Raw genomic sequence first — 19638 nt, forward strand, 5'->3', positions numbered from 1 at the left:
CTGAGCACGCCGGCTTTGTAGACGCCCAGTATGGTCGTCTGGAGTTGTTCCACACTCGCTGGAACATGTGGACCCGTTAAAAATTCATTCCTCAGAACACAGGAGGTTCACAATGAGCCTCAAACTTCAGAGCAGAAATCCTGTCTCACTGGAAGGTGCCAGCAGCTTCTGATGGCCGGCTGCTCTCCAACCATGGAGGCCAAGCTCAGCCATCTCTGTTAGGGGGAGGTGAAGGAGAGCCGGCTCCCCGGTTCAGCTGTGAGTGGAGGCTGAGTGATGACCCCCCCCCCCCGAACACCCTCCACCTCTCTAAAGGCCTCCCCACCAAAGCTCAGTCCTCTGAAGGAGGGTCATAACATTTTATAGCCAAAAACCTGAAGGATTCTTATTCTGCATCGTGAGACGTTTGATAAAAACATTAAAAGTTCAACATCATTTATTTCCCTCTAAAAAATAAAGCAATGACACAGTCTGTTTGCATGTTTCATGGTGAAATGATGCATTTTGGCACGATTCCTCAGAGTCAAGTGGGGGGTCACACCCCCTGTAACACCTGACGAAAAGGTTTTCATGAACTCAGCACTTCACACCCTGTAACCATAGCAACCACAGATGTCAGAACGTTTATAGCCGCGGCCTGTGCGCGCCCCTCCGCCTGGCCTTTCTGAGGTTTTCACTATCAGCACATGCAGAGCAGCAAACACGGCGTGGAGGCGTGTTCAAAGATCAAAACTCTCTTTGAATTCAAAGATCAGTGGTCCTCAAACATGATGTGTAAATAAATGGTTTTCCTGGAGAGCAGGATGAGCGGGTTTACATCTACAGCTGCCAGGGGGGGCTGAGCACGGAGGGGATCTGCTGAAGGTCAGAGTTCGGGGTCAAAGGCCTTCATACGTTCATCGCTTGGTCCAGTTTGGAAGACCAGTCCACTCCACACCACTAGATGGCAGTCCAACATCCACAAACCGCATCAAGCTGAACTCTGGACCAGATTTCCCCAAAGCTGGAACTTCTTCAGGTTTCCACTGAAGTTTGGGATGAAGGTGATCTCAAAAAACATCTTTTCAGTGGCGCATCTGACATTTCAAAATGACCTCAGAGAGATAAACATCTGAGAAAACTGTTCAAATAACAGACAGATTACAGCAAATACGGACGATTTGAAATCTATTGCTGAAAGGCGGCTTCACCTCTCACCAGGAGAGGCAGAAACCTCCATTTTTAGCTCAAGTTCATGAAGAGGATGATGATGATCTTCAGTGTGAAGCTTCATCCGCGTCCCCTGGTTGATGGCCCCGCCCTCTGACCTGGGATCGGTTCCATGACTGAGGGCGGCGGCGTGAGGATGAGGAGCGGCTCAGGACTCTGCATCCACGCTGGAGATCTTCTCGATGGACTGAAGCAGCTGAGACACCAAGCGGAGAGTCTCCGCTTCCCCCATCAGCTGACTGCACACAGAAATGTGTTCTTACATCACCTTGAGCTAAAGCGTGAAGGTGAAGAACTCAATAGAATCAACAAACTCTGTCAAACGGGAGAGTTTGGTTCCGTCCCAAACCCGGACACGCAAACACTGACCGGATGGAAGAGTAGGCGCGGCTCGTCGTCTTGTTCAAGTACTCGGAGGCCACCTGGGCGTTCTGCCTCATCGTCATGACGACCTGAGACTCTGCTGCTTTCAGGCTGCAGTTCTCCGATGACAGACGCTGCACCTCGCCCTGAAACACAACAGAACGAGAACTTCTGACCCAAACCTGCGTTTGTGATCAGGAAAGGTTCTGTTTCATCTCTAAGGATGTTTTAGAAGTTAAAAACCAGACCCCCAAGAAAACACTAACATGACTGTGATGCATCTGAAAATGAGAAAAACAAAGTGGAGGTCTGATGGAAAGTCTGTTGAAGGTAAGATTGTCCTCCAATGAAAACCTTTATTGATACTTTACAGACTTATCCTGGAAATTCTGCCATGAATTCTTCTCTCATTGGAGAAAATAAACATTTCCTGCTACTAATTCCCTTCTTGTGGACAACGAGCATTTAGCCAAATCACAAGGCGTCAGATTCAAATTCAAAGTAATTATAAATTAAATGCAGATTCTAGTTTAACTGAATGGATCCCAGTTAGAAGAACACCTGAGGTTAATAGATCTCACCTGCAGCTGCTGAAGCTCCGCCTTCAGTCTGGAAACTGTGTTTTCTGCCTTAAGGGCTCGTTTCTGTCAAACAAGAGACAAACACGCATGCAGAAAATAGAATTACACACAGAATGGTTGTTCTGACCAATAGAACGACAGCTGTTTATTTCTCTGTAGAAGTCTATGAGATTTTAGCTTCTTGGAGTCAGCGGGTACTTCCTGTTTGGAACGCCAGGGGGGGCGGGGTCACTCAGTCCAGTTCTCACATCTGCAGACCTGTGTGCAGGGGTGAAGGGAGGTGTTGGAAGCACAAACGCGCATCTATATGCCGATTGTTGTTAACCCAGATAGCAGAATTAAATGGGCTAACTGCCTGCATGTGTCAAGCAAACATCACACACGTCTGCACATATCGTCTCACCAGACAAACTTCTATGATGGTGCTTCCTTAGATTCACTCTGGACTTTATGTTAAATGGCGTCTACTTATTTAGTGGTTTTCCATCATCCTTTAAATTCTCACTAGAATCATGTTTTGATTCTCTCTCTCTCTCTCTCTCTCTCAACTGGGTTTTTAGAAGTGTAATATAACTCTTGCCTCCAGAATCTATCCATCCATCCATGCTGACCAGCTCGGACGGTGATGATACAGAGGAGAAGTGGAGCGGCTCGTTCTCTGGTGCAGCCAGAACCACCTGGAGCTGAACCCACTTAAAACGGTGGAGATGACAGTGGACATACTCCACCCCCCCACACCCCCCCACACATAAACTTTCAGACTCACACAGGTTCCTGGGGTCCACAGGACCTTAAGTGGACCTCTCACATTGACTCACTCTGGAAAAAGGCTCAGCAGAGGTTTTACTTCCTGTGACAACTCAAGAAGTTCAACCTGCCTCAGGAGCTGCTGACCATCCAGTCTGTCCTGACCGCATCCATCACGGTCTGGTTTGGATCAGCAACCAAACACTACAGGAGCAGACTGCAGAGAATTATCAGATCTGCTGAGAGGATTATTGGTTCCAGCCTTCCAGCCTTCCCTCCATTCAGGACCTGTACCGATCCAGAGTCAGGAAGCGGGCTGGCAGAATCGTAAAAGACCCCTCTCCTCCCGGACACTGCCTCTTCAGCCTCCTCTCATCAGGGCGGCGCTTAAGGACAATGCGAACCAAAACCACTCGCCACAAAGACAGCTACTTCCCCCGAGCTGTCACTCAAATGAACTCCTGACTCCAGACCACTCAAGAACACGGAACAGAACCACAGAAACACCAGAACTACCACTGCATTTTTATTTAGTTATGTTTATTCATTTCTATATCTACCTTTTATTACTTTTTTTGTTTGTTATTCATCCTTTTTTTTGTATTTACCCCATTACACTTTTTTATTTCTTTCTAGTTTGCAGGAGAGCACAAGACACTGAAGCCACATTCCTGGTACATGCACTGTACTTGGCCAATAAAGCTGATTCTGATCCCCCCCCCCCCCCCCCCCACACACCACCATCACCCCCCTCTCGCCCTCTCCTTCCCTTATATCTTCAATCACAAATACAATGTTTATGTACTAATAACTAAAAAATACTCAGTAAGAGTACAGAAATCTTTGTGAGGAGATATCTTTGGCGTGTGAATAAATATTATTTTTGTGTAGAACAGATAAGGCGTTTTATTATGAAAACAGAAAGCGGCGACCATGGGTCTTCATGCTCTGCTCTGAACGGTGTTAGAGTGTGGGGGGGGGGGGGACCAAAGTAGGATCTTTAACGTCTTTTATCCATGTCCTCCATCATCATAAAAATGCTCCAGAATCATTTTAAAAACACCATTTTCACTGGCGTGGGTCTTTAAGACCCGCAGTGCCTTACAGGTTAGTTTATTTATTTCATTTGTGTTATAAATAGAACAACCGATAAATCGATGCCCTCTGTGATAATAATCAACCATTCAGTCCTTTTAGTTGAAGCAGGAAAAAAGCCTCCATTTGACAGAATTAAAGCACAATAACAGAAGCTGCAGGTTATTGTAGCTGTAATAATCATTCAGCTTTGACTCGGGAATGAATTAATCGATTGCCAGCAATAACATTAGAATTACCCAGCATCCATTGCAATCATCAACAACCACACTTAAACATTATCTGTTGAGTCTGGGTGAAATCATTTGTTTGGGTTCATTTTTAAACTGATTAATGTTCACCCGTGCACACACACATTCACACACACACACACACACACACACACACACACACATTCACACACATACACTCACACACACAGACACATACATTCACACACTGACAATGGCTCTCTTCGCTGTACTGCTCCCAACACATATCCAGCAGCAGCAGTGGAGGAGGGTTCATTCTCTTGCCCATGGACACTTGGGCGAGCGAGACAGGAATCAAACCACCACATGGTTCACAGCTTGTGTGCCTTTTGGTTCTTTTGGAGCCGGTCTGCGTTCTGACTCCAGAAATGATTCTCTATTCTGGTCGGCACCGCCGTTCAGGTGAGCTTTCATGCCTGACGTCATCCACAGCCAACCCCCTCGTCTGCTCTGAGGACAGCCAATGCGAACAAAGGGGCGTGGCTTTGAGCACGCCGTCCTTCAGGAGCACTCTGCCTCAAACCAAACACCTGTCTCTCTCTGTCAGATCAACCATCAGGACTGTCCGTCGTCTCACCGTCATCAGCTGCAGGTTCTGCTCCACGGAGTGAACCATGTTCTCAAGATCCTGCGCCTCCTTCTCCTCCTGACGCCTCCTCTGCAGCAGCTCTTCTGTCAGCTGTGTCACCCTGCAGGAGGAGCACAGAGGCATGCTGGGTAAGTAGGCAGGTGCCGGGCAGTGAGGCGCTGTGATTGGCTGCTCCTGACCTGCGCTGGTCATCCTCGGCTCTCCTCTGCAGCTCCCTGAGCGTCCTCCTCAGAGACTGGTTCTCCTCCTTCAGCTGAGACAAACAGCTTTATTAACGCTGCATGAAGGGGGGGCCGTGCTGATAACGGGGGGCCTTACCTGCTGCATCTGAGCAGTCCTCCTCCTGCAGGTGGGGGCAGCCTCAGCCAGGGAGGTTTCATCGTCTCCCTCATAGTTCTCTGTGTGTCCTTCGGGCTTAGAGGAGAACCTGTAGGAAGAGGAGGAGGTCCGAAGATGAAGATCATAATCCCCACCCCTCATTTAGGAGAGTGGACCTCAGTAATGACTCACCGCGTCTCCTCTTCCTCCTCCTCTTCATCATCTTCAGTGCACAGGGAGGAGGTGCTCTCCACGCCTGACTGGAAGCTCCGCCCCCACTCCTCCTCCTCCTGATTGACATTTTCATCACATCTTCTGAACACGGAAATGGGAGCGAATGTGACGCCATCGTACCTGCGTTGCCAGGTGAGTCTCAGACAGGAAGCAGCTGCTGATGTCCGCATCCAGGTGAGGCAGGTTCCTCTGAGCCAATCACAAACACGTCAGGCTCCTCCCTCCACTCCTCCTATTCATGGCTCTGTAGGTCACGGTCTCCTTACCTCCACTTGGTTCTGGTCCTGCTCCGGGTCTCCGTCGTGAGTCTTCCAGCGCATGAACTCCCTGAAGGAGAACGGGTTCAGGTCCTCCGCCTGCCCCTCCTCCTCTTCCTCATCTGCAGGTGTGAAGGACAGCGATGACCTTCAGGTCTGAATCACAGCTTTCCATTAAACAGTTAAGGGGAAATCAGTGTTTCCCATTGAAATTGTTCTCTGTTAGATAACGGTCAAAATGAAACGTGTCTGTTGTTAATACGCCTTTTCTTTTTTTGGGATAACCTGGTTAATAACCGCCAAATGCAGGTCACGTGGTCTCAGGCGTGTATATCAAGTCATGAAACGTCGATTCAACAAAGAACGCATCTAGGGCTCGACCACAGGAATGTGTCAGAGGTTGAAGACGCTGTGTCTTCTTCTACTGAAGACCAGCTCACATGTTTTAACCGCAGCTTTGGCATTTGTTCATTTACATGTTTGGTCACAACCCCTAAATGGATCAGAGAACTGGACTGAGTGAGCATGACGTCACCGGTTGAAAAGGCTTTTCTGCCGGCTCCAACCATATCAAGTCAGTTCAGTCGCCACTTTTTGACAATACGGACGCCGCCGTGTTACGACCAGATGTCAGCAGATTGGTCCGGGCCTGAATTACTGTTTCTATGGCAACAACTCTCACCAATCAGGAGTGAGCTTGTTGGAAGTCCACATCCCTTGCACTAAAAGCGGGCTAGACGAAACCTGTCAATCAAATGTTTTGAAAGTTCCACGTTTTCACTGAGGCATCTGATTCGTCCGTTTATAATCTGAATAAATCGCATCTCGGATAAAATATCGTGAAAAAAAATCAGTATTGTCAAGATCATCTTTTAAAAAAATGTATCGGATCAGGAATGTTTCTTCTGAATAACAGCTGTTTATTTCTCTATAGAAATCTGTGCGATTTTGGTTTCTTGGAACCAGCAGGTAGTTCCTGTTTGGAACAGGAAGTGGGAGGGGTTACCCAGTCCAGCGCTCACATAGAGACAATAGTCCGACAAATCCTCACCAACCTTCATGTTGCAGCAGTGATGTCACAAACAGGAGGTGGAGCAGGTTTATAATAATAATGACACATGTAGGGGTGTGTCCATAAAGCTCAAGGAAAACTTCCAACATGTCAGCAAAAAATGTCAGAAAATTAGAAAAAAGTGGGAATATACAACAAGCCTTAGCAGATATGGCTGCTGAATAGACGTTACATGACTGTAAGCTAATGCATCATTATTCACGGTAACGGGCAACTTTGGAGCGGCTGGATGGCTCAGTGTGTTAAAGGAAAACGAGGGTTTGATTCCCAGAGTGGGTCCTTGGGTAAGGCCTTTCCTGCTACTGCCCAAGTATGCAGACACGACAGGGCCCAAGGCTGGGTCTCCCTGTGCCGGTCCCCAGCCCGGGTAAAATACAAGGTTGTGTCTTTAAGGCCATCCGGTGTAACAATCTCCACCTGTGTCTATGAAGACTCTCATTCATCCAGGTTGGTTCCATTGTAGTAGGTTTAGGGGATGTCATCTGGACTTGGTTTTTAAAGTTAGAAGACGTTTCGCCTCTTATCCAAGTCTCCACCTGTGCGGATCAGTGAAAGCTGATTCGCTGTGGCGACCCCTGAAGGGATGTGCAGAAAGGTGAACACCAAAAATGCAGAAGGGGAAACTGGGTATTCAAGACACATTAGACATCACAGAAGTACGCTGTGGGAAAAATAATTTAACTACAAGGAAACACAGTCCAGAGCTTTCACGTGCTTGTCCCAAGTCCGGACAAACGCAGGTGGATCTGCATGTGATCAGGAGACCAGATGAGAGGAAGCAGCTTCAAGCTGTTTCATCATGTTGGGATGGAAGGAGGACAGATCCTGGGGGAGGACTTCTAAGAAGGTTCTGGAGGTGAAGACTGGATCTGGAGATGTGATCATGTGTGTCACGTGTCAGATTCTGGGCAGCAGATAACCGACTGTCGGTTCCTGAACTTTCTCCTTCATAGTTACATCAGAAGCTAACTTCTGCGTGAAGATCAGTGACGTCACTGTTTCACGAGAACCCAAACCGTCAGAATCCGAGTTTAGATCAGAACCGGACCGAAGCTCTCACCGTCGGTGATGATCAAGGTCTTTCCGCGCCTCTGGCCGGACATGTCAGCCACAGGCAGCTCGGTTCGGTTCGGTTTGGTTCGGTCGGGTTAGCAGAGCCACACTGTCATGTCGCAAAAGCTGGTCCGGTTCAGACCCGGAAATCCCCCCTCCAACTCCACCGTCACGTGACTGATCTGTGACTCCTGACTGGCTGCGGGTGGCACGTGACGTCAGCTCGAAGAGTCCTGCAGAGGAGCTGCACCGCACGTGTCGTGTTTGGACAGGTTCGGTTCTTTTAAAACCCGGAAGAAGCAGCGGTGAGTGTGGCCCAGTACCGAGTGCTCGACCAGCTCCGTGTGTGGACGCGGTTGCAGCTGTGAACTGCTTGGGTTCCGGTTCCGGTTGTTTTTTCCCTGGAAAGCATGGGTCTTCCCGCGCAGAGTTCCACATGCAGATCTGGTCCAAAAGGTCCTGCTCAAGTGGGTTCTGTCTTGGTGAAAGGATAGAAGATACGGGAAGACTCAGAGGTTCTTTATCTGGTTCTGCAGGTCCACAATGTCCGCGGAGACGGCTGAGGTGGAGGGCACGTCCCAGACCCAGTCCACTATGTCCCCCTCTCAGGTGAGGTCTCAGTCCCAGTCTCAGCCAGGGTCCGGTTCGTCCAGCGGGCCCACTTCAGGCAGTCAGTCTTCCAGCGGGTCTGGGACTCTGAGCAGCGTGGACACCATTCCTGTCACACTCGCTTCTGTCCCGGAGGAGCAAGAACCAGAACCACAACCCTGGGGCCGCCTGCTGCCCATGGCCAAAGGCTTCAGGAGCCACGGTGATTCTCCAGCCGTCACCCCACAGAACGGTTCAGATGCTGTCTTTGATTCTAGACCTAACTGAGAACCTGGTCTGTGTTTGAGGGTTCCAGACTGCATTGCGGACCAGTACCTGTTTGGACGGGATTCCACATGTAACTACGTCCTGGATGACCCGGAAGAGAGGGGTTCCAGAAAGTTCAGAATCTACAGCAAGAAACACTTCAGGATCTTCAGAGTGAGAGCCGAGCTGCTGCGTACCAACCTGTCTGTCTTACCACAGACAGGTTGTCTCTCAATGATACCCGTCTGTCTCTCTGACCAAACACCCGTCTCTCTCTCTCTCTGACCAAACATCTGGCTGTCTCTTTGGTTAGCTGCACACCTGTCTATCTCCATTTAACCACACAGCAGTCTGTCTCTGTTTTATCTCACACCTGTCTATTTCCGTGTTTGACTGCACTGTCTGTTTCTTATCTGATCTCTGTCTGACCAAACACCTGTCTGTCTCTTTATATCAGTGTTTTTTAACCTTTTCTGAGCCACGGCACACTTTAACCTTAAAAAAAATCCCGCGGCACACCAGCATCCAAAAAAAAAAAAAAGGAGAAACTCGTAGTCTGTATTGATCTACAGCCCCTGCACAATCTCACATGCATTTTTGAGATAATTGTGGCAGAAAAAGCTGGAAACTGCAGCTGTTTTTTCTTAAAGATGCAATAAAAGTTAAGTTAGAAGATTTAAAAACAGTTTGATGTGTGTTCGTTGGTTTCAAGACGTTTAACAACAGATCTCCTTGTGCGCTGTCACTCTCACAAACCGATGCATCATGGGAGATGTAGTGCATAAAACGGCCGAAGATCGCTTTTCGGAGCTTCATTGTTTTGTTCACTTGTTCCACGGTCTGATACCGGATTCTGTGGAAAGCTACACCGCTAAAGACGAGCTTTAGCTGGTATTTTTGTTAGAACTGAGCGACTTTATGAGCTTAATCGGGACAAGGAAGTGAAGACTTTAAGCACTTCTGATTGGTCAGACTGATGACATGTGATTAAGCCCCCAGGAATTATTGGTGGATACAGTAAAGGGACGGGACTTTTCCAAAATACAGCCGAAGGTGCAGCTGAATTGCGTCATTCTTATCAAAATGTCTTTAATAAAATAAAATAAACGCAAAGAAAAAGTATTTTACGATCTTTTATATTCCTAACTCCTCAGTGTTTTATCAGGGCCTGTTTGGTTGAACACAGAGCTGAAATCCTGGAGATGGGAAATGTTTTTGATCAGTTAATGAGGGCAATTTCCCATGGCACACTTGACCATCTCCCACGGCACACTGGTGTGCTGCGGCACACTGGTCGAGAAACACTGCTCTATATGGTATCCACTTTTTTGTGTGATTGATCACACTCCTGTCTATATCTCTGTCTGACCGCACGCTTGTGTCTTTCTCTGTCTGATGGCACACCTGTGCATTTCTTAGTCTGGCTGCACACCTGTGTGTTTCTCTTCCTGGTCAAACACATGTATTTCTCTCTCCGACTACACCTGTGTGTTTCTGTGTCTGACACACAACTGTGTGTTTCTGTTTCTGACCATACACCTGTGTGTTTCTGACCGAATCTTTGTTTTTCTGTGTCTGACCACACACCTGTGTGTTTCTGTGTCTGACCACACACCTGTGTGTTTCTGTGTCTGACCGCCCACCTGTGTGTTTCTGTGTCTGACCGCCCACCTGTGTGTTTCTGTGTTTGACCGCACACCTGTTTGTTTCTGTGTCTGACCACACACCTGTGTGTTTCTGTGTGTGACCGCACACCTGTGTGTTTCTGTGTCTGACCGCACACCTGTGTGTTGCTGTGTCTGACCGAAGCTTTGTTTTTCTGTGTCTGACCACACACCTGTGGGTTTCTGTGTCTGACCGAAGCTTTGTTTTTCTGTGTCTGACCACACACCTGTGGGTTTCTGTGTCTGACCACACACCTGTGTGTTTCTGTGTCTGACCGCACACCTGTGTGTTTCTGTGTCTGACCGCACACCTGTGTGTTTCTGTGTCTGACCACACACCTGTGTATTTCTGTGTCTGACAGCACACCTGTGTGTTTCTTTGTCTGAACGCACACCTGTGCGGTTCTGTGTCTGACCACACACCTGTTTGTTTCTGTGTCGGACCACACACCTGTGTGTTTCTGTGTCGGACCACACACCTGTGTGTTTCTGTGTCTGACCAAACACCTGTGTGTTTCTGTGTCTGAACGCACACCTGTGTGTTTCTTTGTCTGAACGCCTCCCTGTGTGTATCTGTTTCTGACCACACACCTGTGAGTTTCTGTGTCAGACCACACACCTGTGTGTTTCTGTGTCTGACCACACACCTGTGTGTTTCTGTGTCTGACCACACACCTGTGTGTTTCTGTGTCTGACCACACACCTGTGTGTTTCTGTGTCTGACCACACACCTGTGTGTTTCTGTGTCTGACCGCACACCTGTGTGTTTCTGTGTCTGACCGCACACCTGTGTGTTTCTGTGTCGGACCACACACCTGTGTGTTTCTGTGTCGGACCACACACCTGTGTGTTTCTGTGTCTGACCACACACCTGTGTGTTTCTGTGTCTGACCACACACCTGTGTGTTTCTGTGTCTGACCACACACCTGTGTATTTCTGTGTCTGACAGCACACCTGTGTGTTTCTTTGTCTGACCACACACCTGTGTGTTTCTGTGTCGGACCACACACCTGTGTGTTTCTGTGTCGGACCACACACCTGTGTGTTTCTGTGTCTGACCACACACCTGTGTGTTTCTGTGTCTGAACGCACACCTGTGTGTTTCTTTGTCTGAACGCCTCCCTGTGTGTATCTGTTTCTGACCACACACCTGTGAGTTTCTGTGTCAGACCACACACCTGTGTGTTTCTGTGTCTGACCACACACCTGTGTGTTTCTGTGTCTGACCACACACCTGTGTGTTTCTGTGTCTGACCACACACCTGTGTGTTTCTGTGTCTGACCACACACCTGTGTGTTTCTGTGTCTGACCACACACCTGTGCGGTTCTGTGTCTGACCACACACCTGTGTGTTTCTGTGTCGGACCGCACAACTGTCTGTTTCTATGTCTGACCGCACACCTTTGTGTTTCTGTTTCTTACCACACACCTGTGTGTTTCTGTCTGACCGCACACCTGTGTGTCTCATTGTTCATTTCATTGTTTATCTGTCTGTCTCTCTGTCTTCTCATGTCAGGAGGACTCTCAGGTCTTTGTGGAAGATCTCAGTAATAACGGTACCTTTGTGGACGGTCTTCTAGTTGGTAAAAATAAGAAACTTCCTCTGGTCAACAACGCCGTCCTGTCTCTGGCCGAACAGCGAAACAGAGGTGACACACCTGTCCAACCTGAACCATCAGCCGCCTGCCGTGGTGCTGCCCATCCTGACCCGGTTCTGCCTCTCTGCAGTGTTTGTTTTCATTGATCTCATGTCAGACGATCAGTCCAGTCTCCCCAAAGACCTGCAGGAGAAGTATCTGCTGACTCGGCGAATTGGCGCGTGAGTCCCTTCACGTCTGTGTTGTCACTTCCTGTTTTGCTCCTCACGGGGAATGTGTCTTGCAGAGGTGTGTGTGGGGAGGTGCGGCTGGCCTTCGAGCGATCTACCTGCAGGAAGGTCGCAGTCAAGGTCATCAACAAGAAGAACTTCCAGTCAGAGGGGGTGAGTCTTCCTTCCTTCCTTCCCTCCTTTGCATTCAGGGACACGGGACCTAAATGTTTGCTGTGACAGTAGCAGTAACCTTTTAGGTTTATCGTCCAATCACAGACTGCCACACGGAACGCAGAGACAGAAATCAAGATTCTGCAGAGGGTCGACCACGTGAGTGAAACAGAGACTCCTTCAGTGACTGAAGACCCTCCACCTTTCCGTCAGACCTCAACCTCTTCTCTCCATAGCACTTCTTTCCTGTCCTACCGCCACATCCTGTGGTATCACTTCCTCCTCTTTCCTCCATCCTGTTGTCCTGATCTGCCAGTCCTCTTGTCTACTTTTTTCTTCTCCTACACCCCTTTCTCCATCTCTTTCCCACCTCCTCATCTATTCTCCTGTTCTTTATTGTTACCTCTTTTGTCTACGCTCTTGTGTCCTGCAGCCTTGTCTAATAAAGACGGAGGACTTCTACCAGACAGAGGACAGTTACTTCATCGTCCTCGAGATGTGAGTGTCTCTGAACCGACTGTGTGTGTGTGTGTGTGTGTGCTTTCATGCGCACACTAAGCTCAGCTATCCGTGTGTCAGGATGGAGGGGGGCGAGCTCTTCAATAAAGTCAAGTCTCAGCAGCAGCTCAAGGAATCTGTGGCCAAACTCTACTTCTACCAGATGCTCTGCGCCGTCCACGTAAGTGCCCGCTACCGTCGCCGCGGTGACGCCACGTGCACACACGCAGCCCTGGTAACTCTGTGTGTGTGTGTGTGCCCAGTACCTCCACAGTAACGGGATCATCCACAGAGACCTGAAGCCGGAGAACATCCTGCTGTCCTCCAACGAAGACGTATGCCTCATCAAGGTGACCGGGAATCTCACTGCTAAGAATGGATTCCAAGAAGAAATGAAGCATTTGTTTGGTTAACTTCTGTTCCAACATACATTAACTCATGTTAAACTGAAGAAAAGTAAAACATTTAAAGGGGAAAAAGGGACATTTCCAATAAATTGTTTTTTTTTCCTGAACACCCCTCCTTTGATCAATGATTAATTAAATGATTATAGATGAAGTGGACTCCTCAACTTCACCCTGACCTGTATTTCAGGTGACGGACTTTAACCAGTCCAGGATCCTGGAAGAGGCTGCCCTGATGCGGACTCTGTGTGGGACTCCATCCTACCTGGCTCCTGAGGTCTTCACCCACGCCAACACCACCGGCTATGGCCTGGCTGTGGACGCCTGGAGCCTCGGGGTCCTGCTCTTTGTCTGGTAGCTCCTCCCCCTACACCTGTTGTGCTGACTCGACAGGCGTTCTGTCACCACCTGTGTGTCTGTCTGTCCTCTCCAGTCTGAGCGGCTACGCCCCGTTCCACGAGAAATTTGGGAACCATTCTGTGTCGGAGCAGATCATTCGAGGAGAGTTCACTATGGTTCCCTACAAGTGGAAACACATTTCAAACCAAGGTGAGATCCACACCTGTGGGGGCAGTTTGCTGAAGGGGTAAAAAATACTGAGTGGGAACAAGTGCTCCAGCGCGTTGGCAGCATATGTTCTGCAAAGGACATGAAAGAAATAAACCAAAACCTGCAACAGTTTGACTGTAACCCAGCTGCCTCAATCTGAAAACAGTCTGAACCGCTGAAGTTAGCTTCAGATTTACAGTTTCCAGCTGTGAATCACAAACCAACTTTAGCATTGTGCACTTTCAACTGTTGATGGTGTTGCCGCAGGAGATTGTTGGCGCCATTTGTCGTCATTTGCATCGTTTGTTGAGCTCTCCAGTCGGATAGGACTGACTCTGTTCTCTGTGTAGCAAAGGACATGGTGAGGAAGCTGCTGGTGGTCGACCCCAAAGAGAGGATGAGCATCGATGAAGCTCTGCAGCACCCCTGGCTACAGGTGACTCCAGCCGCTGACCCAGATGCCATAGGATTGTTCATGAAGCACACGTCTCACGCCAGCCGATGGTTTCAGGATCAGGAAATGCTGGCGACGGCTAAGAGGCTCATGTACCCAAACGATGCTACCCACGATCCAGCACCTGTTGCCATGGTAACCCCGACACAGCAGGAGGCGCTTTCGGCATCAGGGGACACCAGCCACAGAAAACGAGAACGGGAAGAAGACGACGAGGAGCATCCTGCTAAGCGTAGCCAAACTGTCCATTAGCTGCTGTAAATATTCTTTGTCCCAGTTTCAGTTATAAAATAAAGTTCAGCCCGTTCACTTTATTTATCTGGTCTGGACCTGGATGTTCTGGTGCTGAGAAGTTCCCAGAGACATTCTGCTGTAGTTGCTCTGGAGGCTATGAGAGCTGGGATCAAACTGGGTTTACAGTCAGGCGAGAAAGAAACTAGGAGCTGTGGTTTATGAAGAACAATGGCTGCAGACCAGGACGTCACCACCATAACAGTCTCAAGCTGCCATGGCAACCACCCAAAAGGAAAGTCTCAGCATTGTGATGGACTGATGACATGTTTGCCTCTCCCAAACCCCAAACACATGCAGGCAGGTTTACAGGATGGATGGACATTCCACCACATTCAGGCATTATTTCATTTCACCTCTTTAGGTGCAAAATGATTGAAAGGGTATGTCAGCCATATTTTTACACATGGTAAACTGGTAAAGAGCTCCCAGGTGGATTTTTTTTTTTTAACTTGTCCTGTCCAACAGCTGGGCAAACAGATGAGAGCTGAAGGCCTTTTGTGTTGGACATATTTTATTTTAACAACAGGGGTTATGAATTTTCTGACAAACATGAGGTATGATTGAATAAACCCCTTTTGGAATTGAAGCCAAACTTTATTCATTTTAATCCTATTTGAAAATCTGTGTTGGACCGGACGGAAAAGGAAAGAAGGGAAGAAGAGAGAGGGGGGGTAGGAGGGTGATTATAGAAGGGGGGGATAAAACCATGAAGCAGCACAAAGCAACAAGTTTCTGGATGTTATAATCATTGCAGTGAGGTTCAGATGAAATACACGTCTATAAGGGCGGGGCCTGTCCACACACACACAGAAATGTTATAAACACACCTGTTGGCTACAAAAATGTCCACATGTCAACATGTACACAATACAAATATTGTTCCCACATGCATACTTATGCATTCAAACCAACTAGTGTGAAATATTTCATTCAATTACGCAAACTATTAGTGCAAAGGTGAGCTAACACCTGTGCTCAAGTGAGTGTTTATGTTCTTCTAAAATGGATGATGGAATGTGAAATCAAGATCCAGGTGGATCTTGATTTTTTTCTCCATCAGAGGGAAATGTATGAAGCTTCCGATCACCTGTTTTCCTGAAATAACTGAAGGCAGAAACTTTCTCGGGAAAGTAAACCCTGTGAGGCAGAAGTCTCATGGTATTCTGCAAGTTGTGAGACTATCTCCCTTCTGGGAAGAGGTGCTGCAGTTTTCATTAATAATTAAGGCTTGGATGTTTTCCTCCATTGATAAACGGAGCTAAAAACTGTCTTGTATTTTTATTAGACTTGAAACGTATTTGTGAGAAACACAGGATTTGGGTCAAACTTCAGATCTTTCAGAAAACATTGTACAGGTTTTCCTTTTATAACAGAAACATGTTGGAGAGTTTCAGCAATTTTTTGTTTAGTTTATTTTAATCTTAAATGGCAATAGTTGGATTTCCAGTATCAGGGTGCAGTTCTAATGTGATCCTGTGGGAGGCGCTGCATTCATGACAGTGAGACAGGAATTGAGAAAATAACATTAGTTTTATTTATTTTTTCATTACAAAACGTTAAAGTGCATCAAAGTCTGAATGAATCGGGATTGAAATGCTAACCCTCACCAGAACGAACCAATCAGATCAGTTCTGATGCGACGACAAAGGCCTCTGCAGGTGTTCAGTGACATCACACCACAGGTGTTTTAAGGGTGGTTAAAGCTTTTTCTGGACCTCAGATTATTGATTAAGAGTTTATTACAACACTCAAATTAAGCTCCTCTTCCTCGTGCAGCAGCGAAGATTTGAAACCTCTGCTGACTCCGCCTCTTAATGACATCACAGCTTGGCTTTGCGGCGGTCCCTGAGGGCATACAGCACTGAGTGAGCCTCATCAAAAGCCTCGCCGACAGCCGACTGGACGCGGCTCTTCCAGCGCTGCAGAAGTGGGCGGTCCTTAAGGATGTCCCGCCCTCCCCCGAGAGGCTGCAGAGAAGCACAATGAGCGCGCTCAGACCAATCATTCAGTGAGGCCCTCCCCCGGCCTGCACTAACGTCCCACCTGCATGATCTCGCAGACTGCGAGCAGATCTGCAATGGTGATGTCATCGCCGCATAGGAACGGCTGACGGCGGAGAAACATGGACTCCAGCTTATCCAGGGTGCCGTCCAGCTCCGAGAGCGCGCGCTGCAGCCGCGCCTCGTCCACCGGAGAGCCGGTCTGCATCGGGAACAGCACCTGCAGAGACGCACCTGAAGGTCACCTGTTCGGCGGCGGCGGCGGCACGGGTGGCAGTGGGCGCAGGCTCACCTCCAGGAGGAAGACTTTGGCAGCGTGCGGGCGCGTGTTGGTGTGATGCCACGCGGCGTACTCGTCCACGCGAGCTCTGCGGTCCGGCTGAGGCGGATACCAGTGCTCAGGAACGCCCGGTTTTGTGGTCAGGTACTTCAGGATGGCGTCACTGTGACACACAAACCGAAGCAGCTATGGTTTATGATAAACTACCAAAGAATTCCCAACCGCCGTCTGTGTTTCTGTGCACGAAGCAGATGGGGTCTCCCATCCCCAAACACCAGTAAAGCCAGAAGTTTACCTTTAGTGATACAAGTCAAGTCACCTAGACTAAAGGAACCTTTCCTTAATGTGGGCGGGGCCTCACACTGAAACTGCTCTGCAGGGAGCTGGGCATAGAATGAGGTCAATGTTGGAGGTCAATCATGAATGGGACTTTAAATGACATATTTACCAGGGATTCCAAATGTAGCTGACATAAAATCTACAGCGAGGTTCACCTGAGAAGCCAGATGTCAGTCAAATGTCTGAGCTTTTTTAGAGTTTGTGTGTGTGTGTGTGTGTGTGTGTGTGCACATGCACACCTCTCTGTGAGCACAAAGCCGTTGTCCACCATGACGGGAACCTTCTGCATGGGGTTCAGTTTGGTGAACTCTGGGGTCCTGTGTTCTCCTGAAAAACACAAACGACCTGTTAGAAACAATTACATCTATATCCTTCATCCAGCGTCTCTTAACTTTCATAAAGTTGAGCCCATGTTGAAATAAAGGTTGATATTATTTATGCGACTGAGCACAAAAACATGGTAATTTAAGATGCGTATGGCTGCACTGCATGCATTTTAAGTGTGTCCAAGGCTAAATGTTGATAATGGTCGTACGTATTAACCTAAACCTAAAGGTAACCCTAACCTTAACCCTTCCTCTGGTCTGTGCAGCCAACACAGAAGATCAGCACTGGCTGCACGTATACAGACGATTACGTGACTATTGTAAGTTAATAAAAGGGATTTTTCACCTTATTCCCTACAACCTTTACTGCGTTCAAAGCTCTCAAAGCTGATCCACATCAGGCTTCAAACCACATTCATGCTTTGTGCAGAAAAGAAGCTTTTTGTTTCTGTTGACCTGCAGGGACAGAGGAAGACCTAAGCTGTGATTGGAGGAGGAAGAAGGCTGGAGGACACGTGTGATCAGACATCTGGACCAGGAGACAGAGATCCCACTTGGGTTTTGGTGTCAAAAAGCTGAACACAAACTAACTAACTAAATAAATAAATAGATACAAGCGAGCGAGCAGCAGAAATGGACTCATTAAGGAAGTTCACTCAAACAGAGGTCAAAGCAAATCCCTGAAATTTAGTCTCAACAGCAGATTTGAAAATTGGATTCTGTCTACGGCATGAAGTCAACTTTATAAAAACATCTCCCCTCATCTCCACACTCTGTTCTGTCTAAAATGTGGAGTTCAAAAAGTTTTTTTAACAAAATGTAAACAAGTCAAGTCAAAAAGGAGCCTAATGGAAGGAACCTAATTCAATTGGTTTTAAATGGAATTTTTTAAATAATTTAATGTTTCAGGTAACCTCATCTTAAGTCAAGTTGAACTTGTGACGTGAAAAATGATTTTCTGGCAGAGACTGCAGCCTATTAGATATAGAAGTCAGACAGACGTGTGTTCAGCAGGTGAGGTGGACCCGACTCTTTTGATCGTTTTGGTAGCAGTGAGAGTGAGACAGGAGGTGCAGATCATGATCCATTAAGGTTCACTGCAGAAAAATGTTCTCCTTCCATTCTCTTTACAGTCGCGGTCTCGCGCTTCATCTGAATCTGTTGTGGGTTAAAGTTCACGGGCTCAGAGGTCAGAACTAAGCGCTAGTAGGTGATCCCGACTCGTCAGCTCAGCTGGCTCGTTCAGCTCCCTCCCTGCGGGAAGGTTAGTAAGTTACCTTTGCGCAGCGCCACGGCGCAGACCTTATGCGGGATCCCGGTGCGGGTCAGCAGGATCTGCACGGCCCGGCAGGGCTGCGACAGCAGGTCCAGGTACACCTCCAGCCGGCCAGGCGCCATCGGAGCGGGTCGATGCGGATCTGACGAACCACAGCAGCGGTGGAGTCCGCCTCTTCTTCTGCTGCAGGGCCTCAGCCTGCAGCGGCCTCTACCGCCCTCTGCTGGACGCTCTCTGTAAAACTTAACGGTCTATTTCTGAAGTTGTTTTTTTTTGTTTGTTTTTTTATTTATTTTTTTATTGATGCAGAACAAGAAACAATAAACTGTACATCAAATGTTCAAAATAAACGCCAGGGGATATACAATCAAGAAAATAAACTTACATTAAATTATACAGCTGAGCAAGGTGATACGTTTTAATAGCTTTTTTGTTTGTACTGGGGGAAATGGAATGTAAGTAACATCTAACTTGCTAGTAAACCAAGAAAATTAAGAGCTTTATTGCTGAATTTAGATTTGTCAATATAATACTTGGTTAATAAAATCAGTAGATTTATTAAATAAAATTGAGATAAAAATGTCTTATCATAATTAACGTAACCAAATAAGATGTTTTTCCAGGTTAAATTAAAATGTGGATAAATTTGAGTTTTTATCAAATTTGTCCCACATTTTTTCTGTGTACTGTGTAAAAATATGCACTAACTTTTCCTCAGACTGAGAACAGAAAGAACAGTTTTTATCAATATCCCTTTTCAGTCTTTGCATATACTGATTTGTTGGATAAAACCTATGAATGATCTTGAACGAAACCTCTTTCACTTTGTTGTTTAGAAGATATTTGTTTGGCAGAAGCCAAACCTTTTCCCAACACATTTGACCGTGATGTGAAGTCCAGAAAGTTATGGCCGGGGATTCAGTTTTTAGCTCCTGCTGAAACAGTCT

General features: G+C 47.5%; 3 protein-coding genes across 7 annotated transcripts; 1 reads left to right on the forward strand and 2 right to left on the reverse strand.

The window, feature by feature from the left end:
- Positions 1 to 418: 418 nt before the first annotated feature.
- On the reverse strand, positions 419 to 7949 carry entr1 (endosome associated trafficking regulator 1). Of its 4 annotated transcripts, XM_078952140.1 has the most exons (11): positions 7777 to 7916; positions 7134 to 7291; positions 5654 to 5766; positions 5508 to 5576; positions 5346 to 5443; positions 5154 to 5262; positions 5015 to 5088; positions 4824 to 4935; positions 2154 to 2216; positions 1579 to 1718; positions 419 to 1448 (listed from the first exon to the last, which is right to left on the reverse strand). In XM_078952140.1, exons 2-11 carry the CDS (start codon positions 7153 to 7155, stop codon positions 1358 to 1360), a joined length of 891 nt encoding a protein of 296 aa, XP_078808266.1. In that variant the 5' UTR covers positions 7156 to 7291; positions 7777 to 7916; the 3' UTR covers positions 419 to 1357. The 4 variants fall into 4 exon arrangements, with proteins under 4 accessions (XP_078808266.1, XP_011491915.1, XP_078808265.1 ...); XM_011493613.4 differs by lacking the exon at positions 7134 to 7291 and having other exon boundaries at positions 7777 to 7948; XM_078952139.1 differs by lacking the exon at positions 7134 to 7291 and having other exon boundaries at positions 5346 to 5440; positions 7777 to 7946.
- Positions 7940 to 14490, forward strand: chek2 (checkpoint kinase 2). 2 transcript variants are annotated; one of them, XM_004085208.5, is made up of 14 exons: positions 7940 to 8074; positions 8306 to 8580; positions 8674 to 8798; positions 11807 to 11939; positions 12019 to 12109; positions 12175 to 12271; positions 12377 to 12430; positions 12705 to 12769; positions 12851 to 12950; positions 13033 to 13119; positions 13364 to 13527; positions 13607 to 13722; positions 14073 to 14158; positions 14234 to 14490. In XM_004085208.5, exons 2-14 carry the CDS (start codon positions 8313 to 8315, stop codon positions 14426 to 14428), a joined length of 1581 nt encoding a protein of 526 aa, XP_004085256.1. In that variant the 5' UTR covers positions 7940 to 8074; positions 8306 to 8312; the 3' UTR covers positions 14429 to 14490. The 2 variants fall into 2 exon arrangements, with proteins under 2 accessions (XP_004085256.1, XP_011491917.1); XM_011493615.4 differs by having other exon boundaries at positions 7996 to 8225.
- A 1491-nt stretch (positions 14491 to 15981) lies between these two features.
- Positions 15982 to 18905, reverse strand: gstt2 (glutathione S-transferase theta 2). Its single transcript, XM_004085209.3, has 5 exons — positions 18693 to 18905; positions 17329 to 17416; positions 16763 to 16913; positions 16514 to 16690; positions 15982 to 16437 (listed from the first exon to the last, which is right to left on the reverse strand). The coding sequence occupies exons 1-5, from the start codon at positions 18811 to 18813 to the stop codon at positions 16291 to 16293; spliced, it is 684 nt and encodes a 227-aa protein (XP_004085257.1). The 5' UTR covers positions 18814 to 18905; the 3' UTR covers positions 15982 to 16290.
- Positions 18906 to 19638: the final 733 nt, after the last annotated feature.

This window comes from Oryzias latipes, chromosome 9 (genome assembly GCF_053564925.1).
Source record: "Oryzias latipes strain Hd-rR chromosome 9, Olatipes_Hd-rR_3.1".
Classification (NCBI taxonomy): domain Eukaryota; kingdom Metazoa; phylum Chordata; class Actinopteri; order Beloniformes; family Adrianichthyidae; genus Oryzias; species Oryzias latipes.

Bases quoted from the DNA above. Each gene is read 5' to 3' on its own strand.
- entr1 (XM_011493613.4), bottom strand. From the start codon at position 7,819: ATGTCCGGCCAGAGGCGCGGAAAGACCTTGATCATCACCGACG. The intron at 4,936-5,014 runs GTCAGGAGCAGC...CTCCTCCTGCAG, and splicing joins GCCGAGGATGACCAGCGCAG to GGTGACACAGCTGACAGAAG. The intron at 1,449-1,578 runs GTCAGTGTTTGC...TTCTGTGTGCAG, and splicing joins CGCGCCTACTCTTCCATCCG to TCAGCTGATGGGGGAAGCGG.
- chek2 (XM_011493615.4), top strand. From the start codon at position 8,206: ATGCAGATCTGGTCCAAAAG. The intron at 8,226-8,305 runs GTCCTGCTCAAG...CTGGTTCTGCAG, and splicing joins ATGCAGATCTGGTCCAAAAG to GTCCACAATGTCCGCGGAGA. The intron at 12,951-13,032 runs GTAAGTGCCCGC...GTGTGTGCCCAG, and splicing joins AGATGCTCTGCGCCGTCCAC to TACCTCCACAGTAACGGGAT.
- gstt2 (XM_004085209.3), bottom strand. From the start codon at position 18,813: ATGGCGCCTGGCCGGCTGGAGGTGTACCTGGACCTGCTGTCGCAGCCC. The intron at 16,691-16,762 runs GTGAGCCTGCGC...GCGTCTCTGCAG, and splicing joins CCAAAGTCTTCCTCCTGGAG to GTGCTGTTCCCGATGCAGAC. The intron at 16,438-16,513 runs GTGGGACGTTAG...GCTTCTCTGCAG, and splicing joins CAGTCTGCGAGATCATGCAG to CCTCTCGGGGGAGGGCGGGA.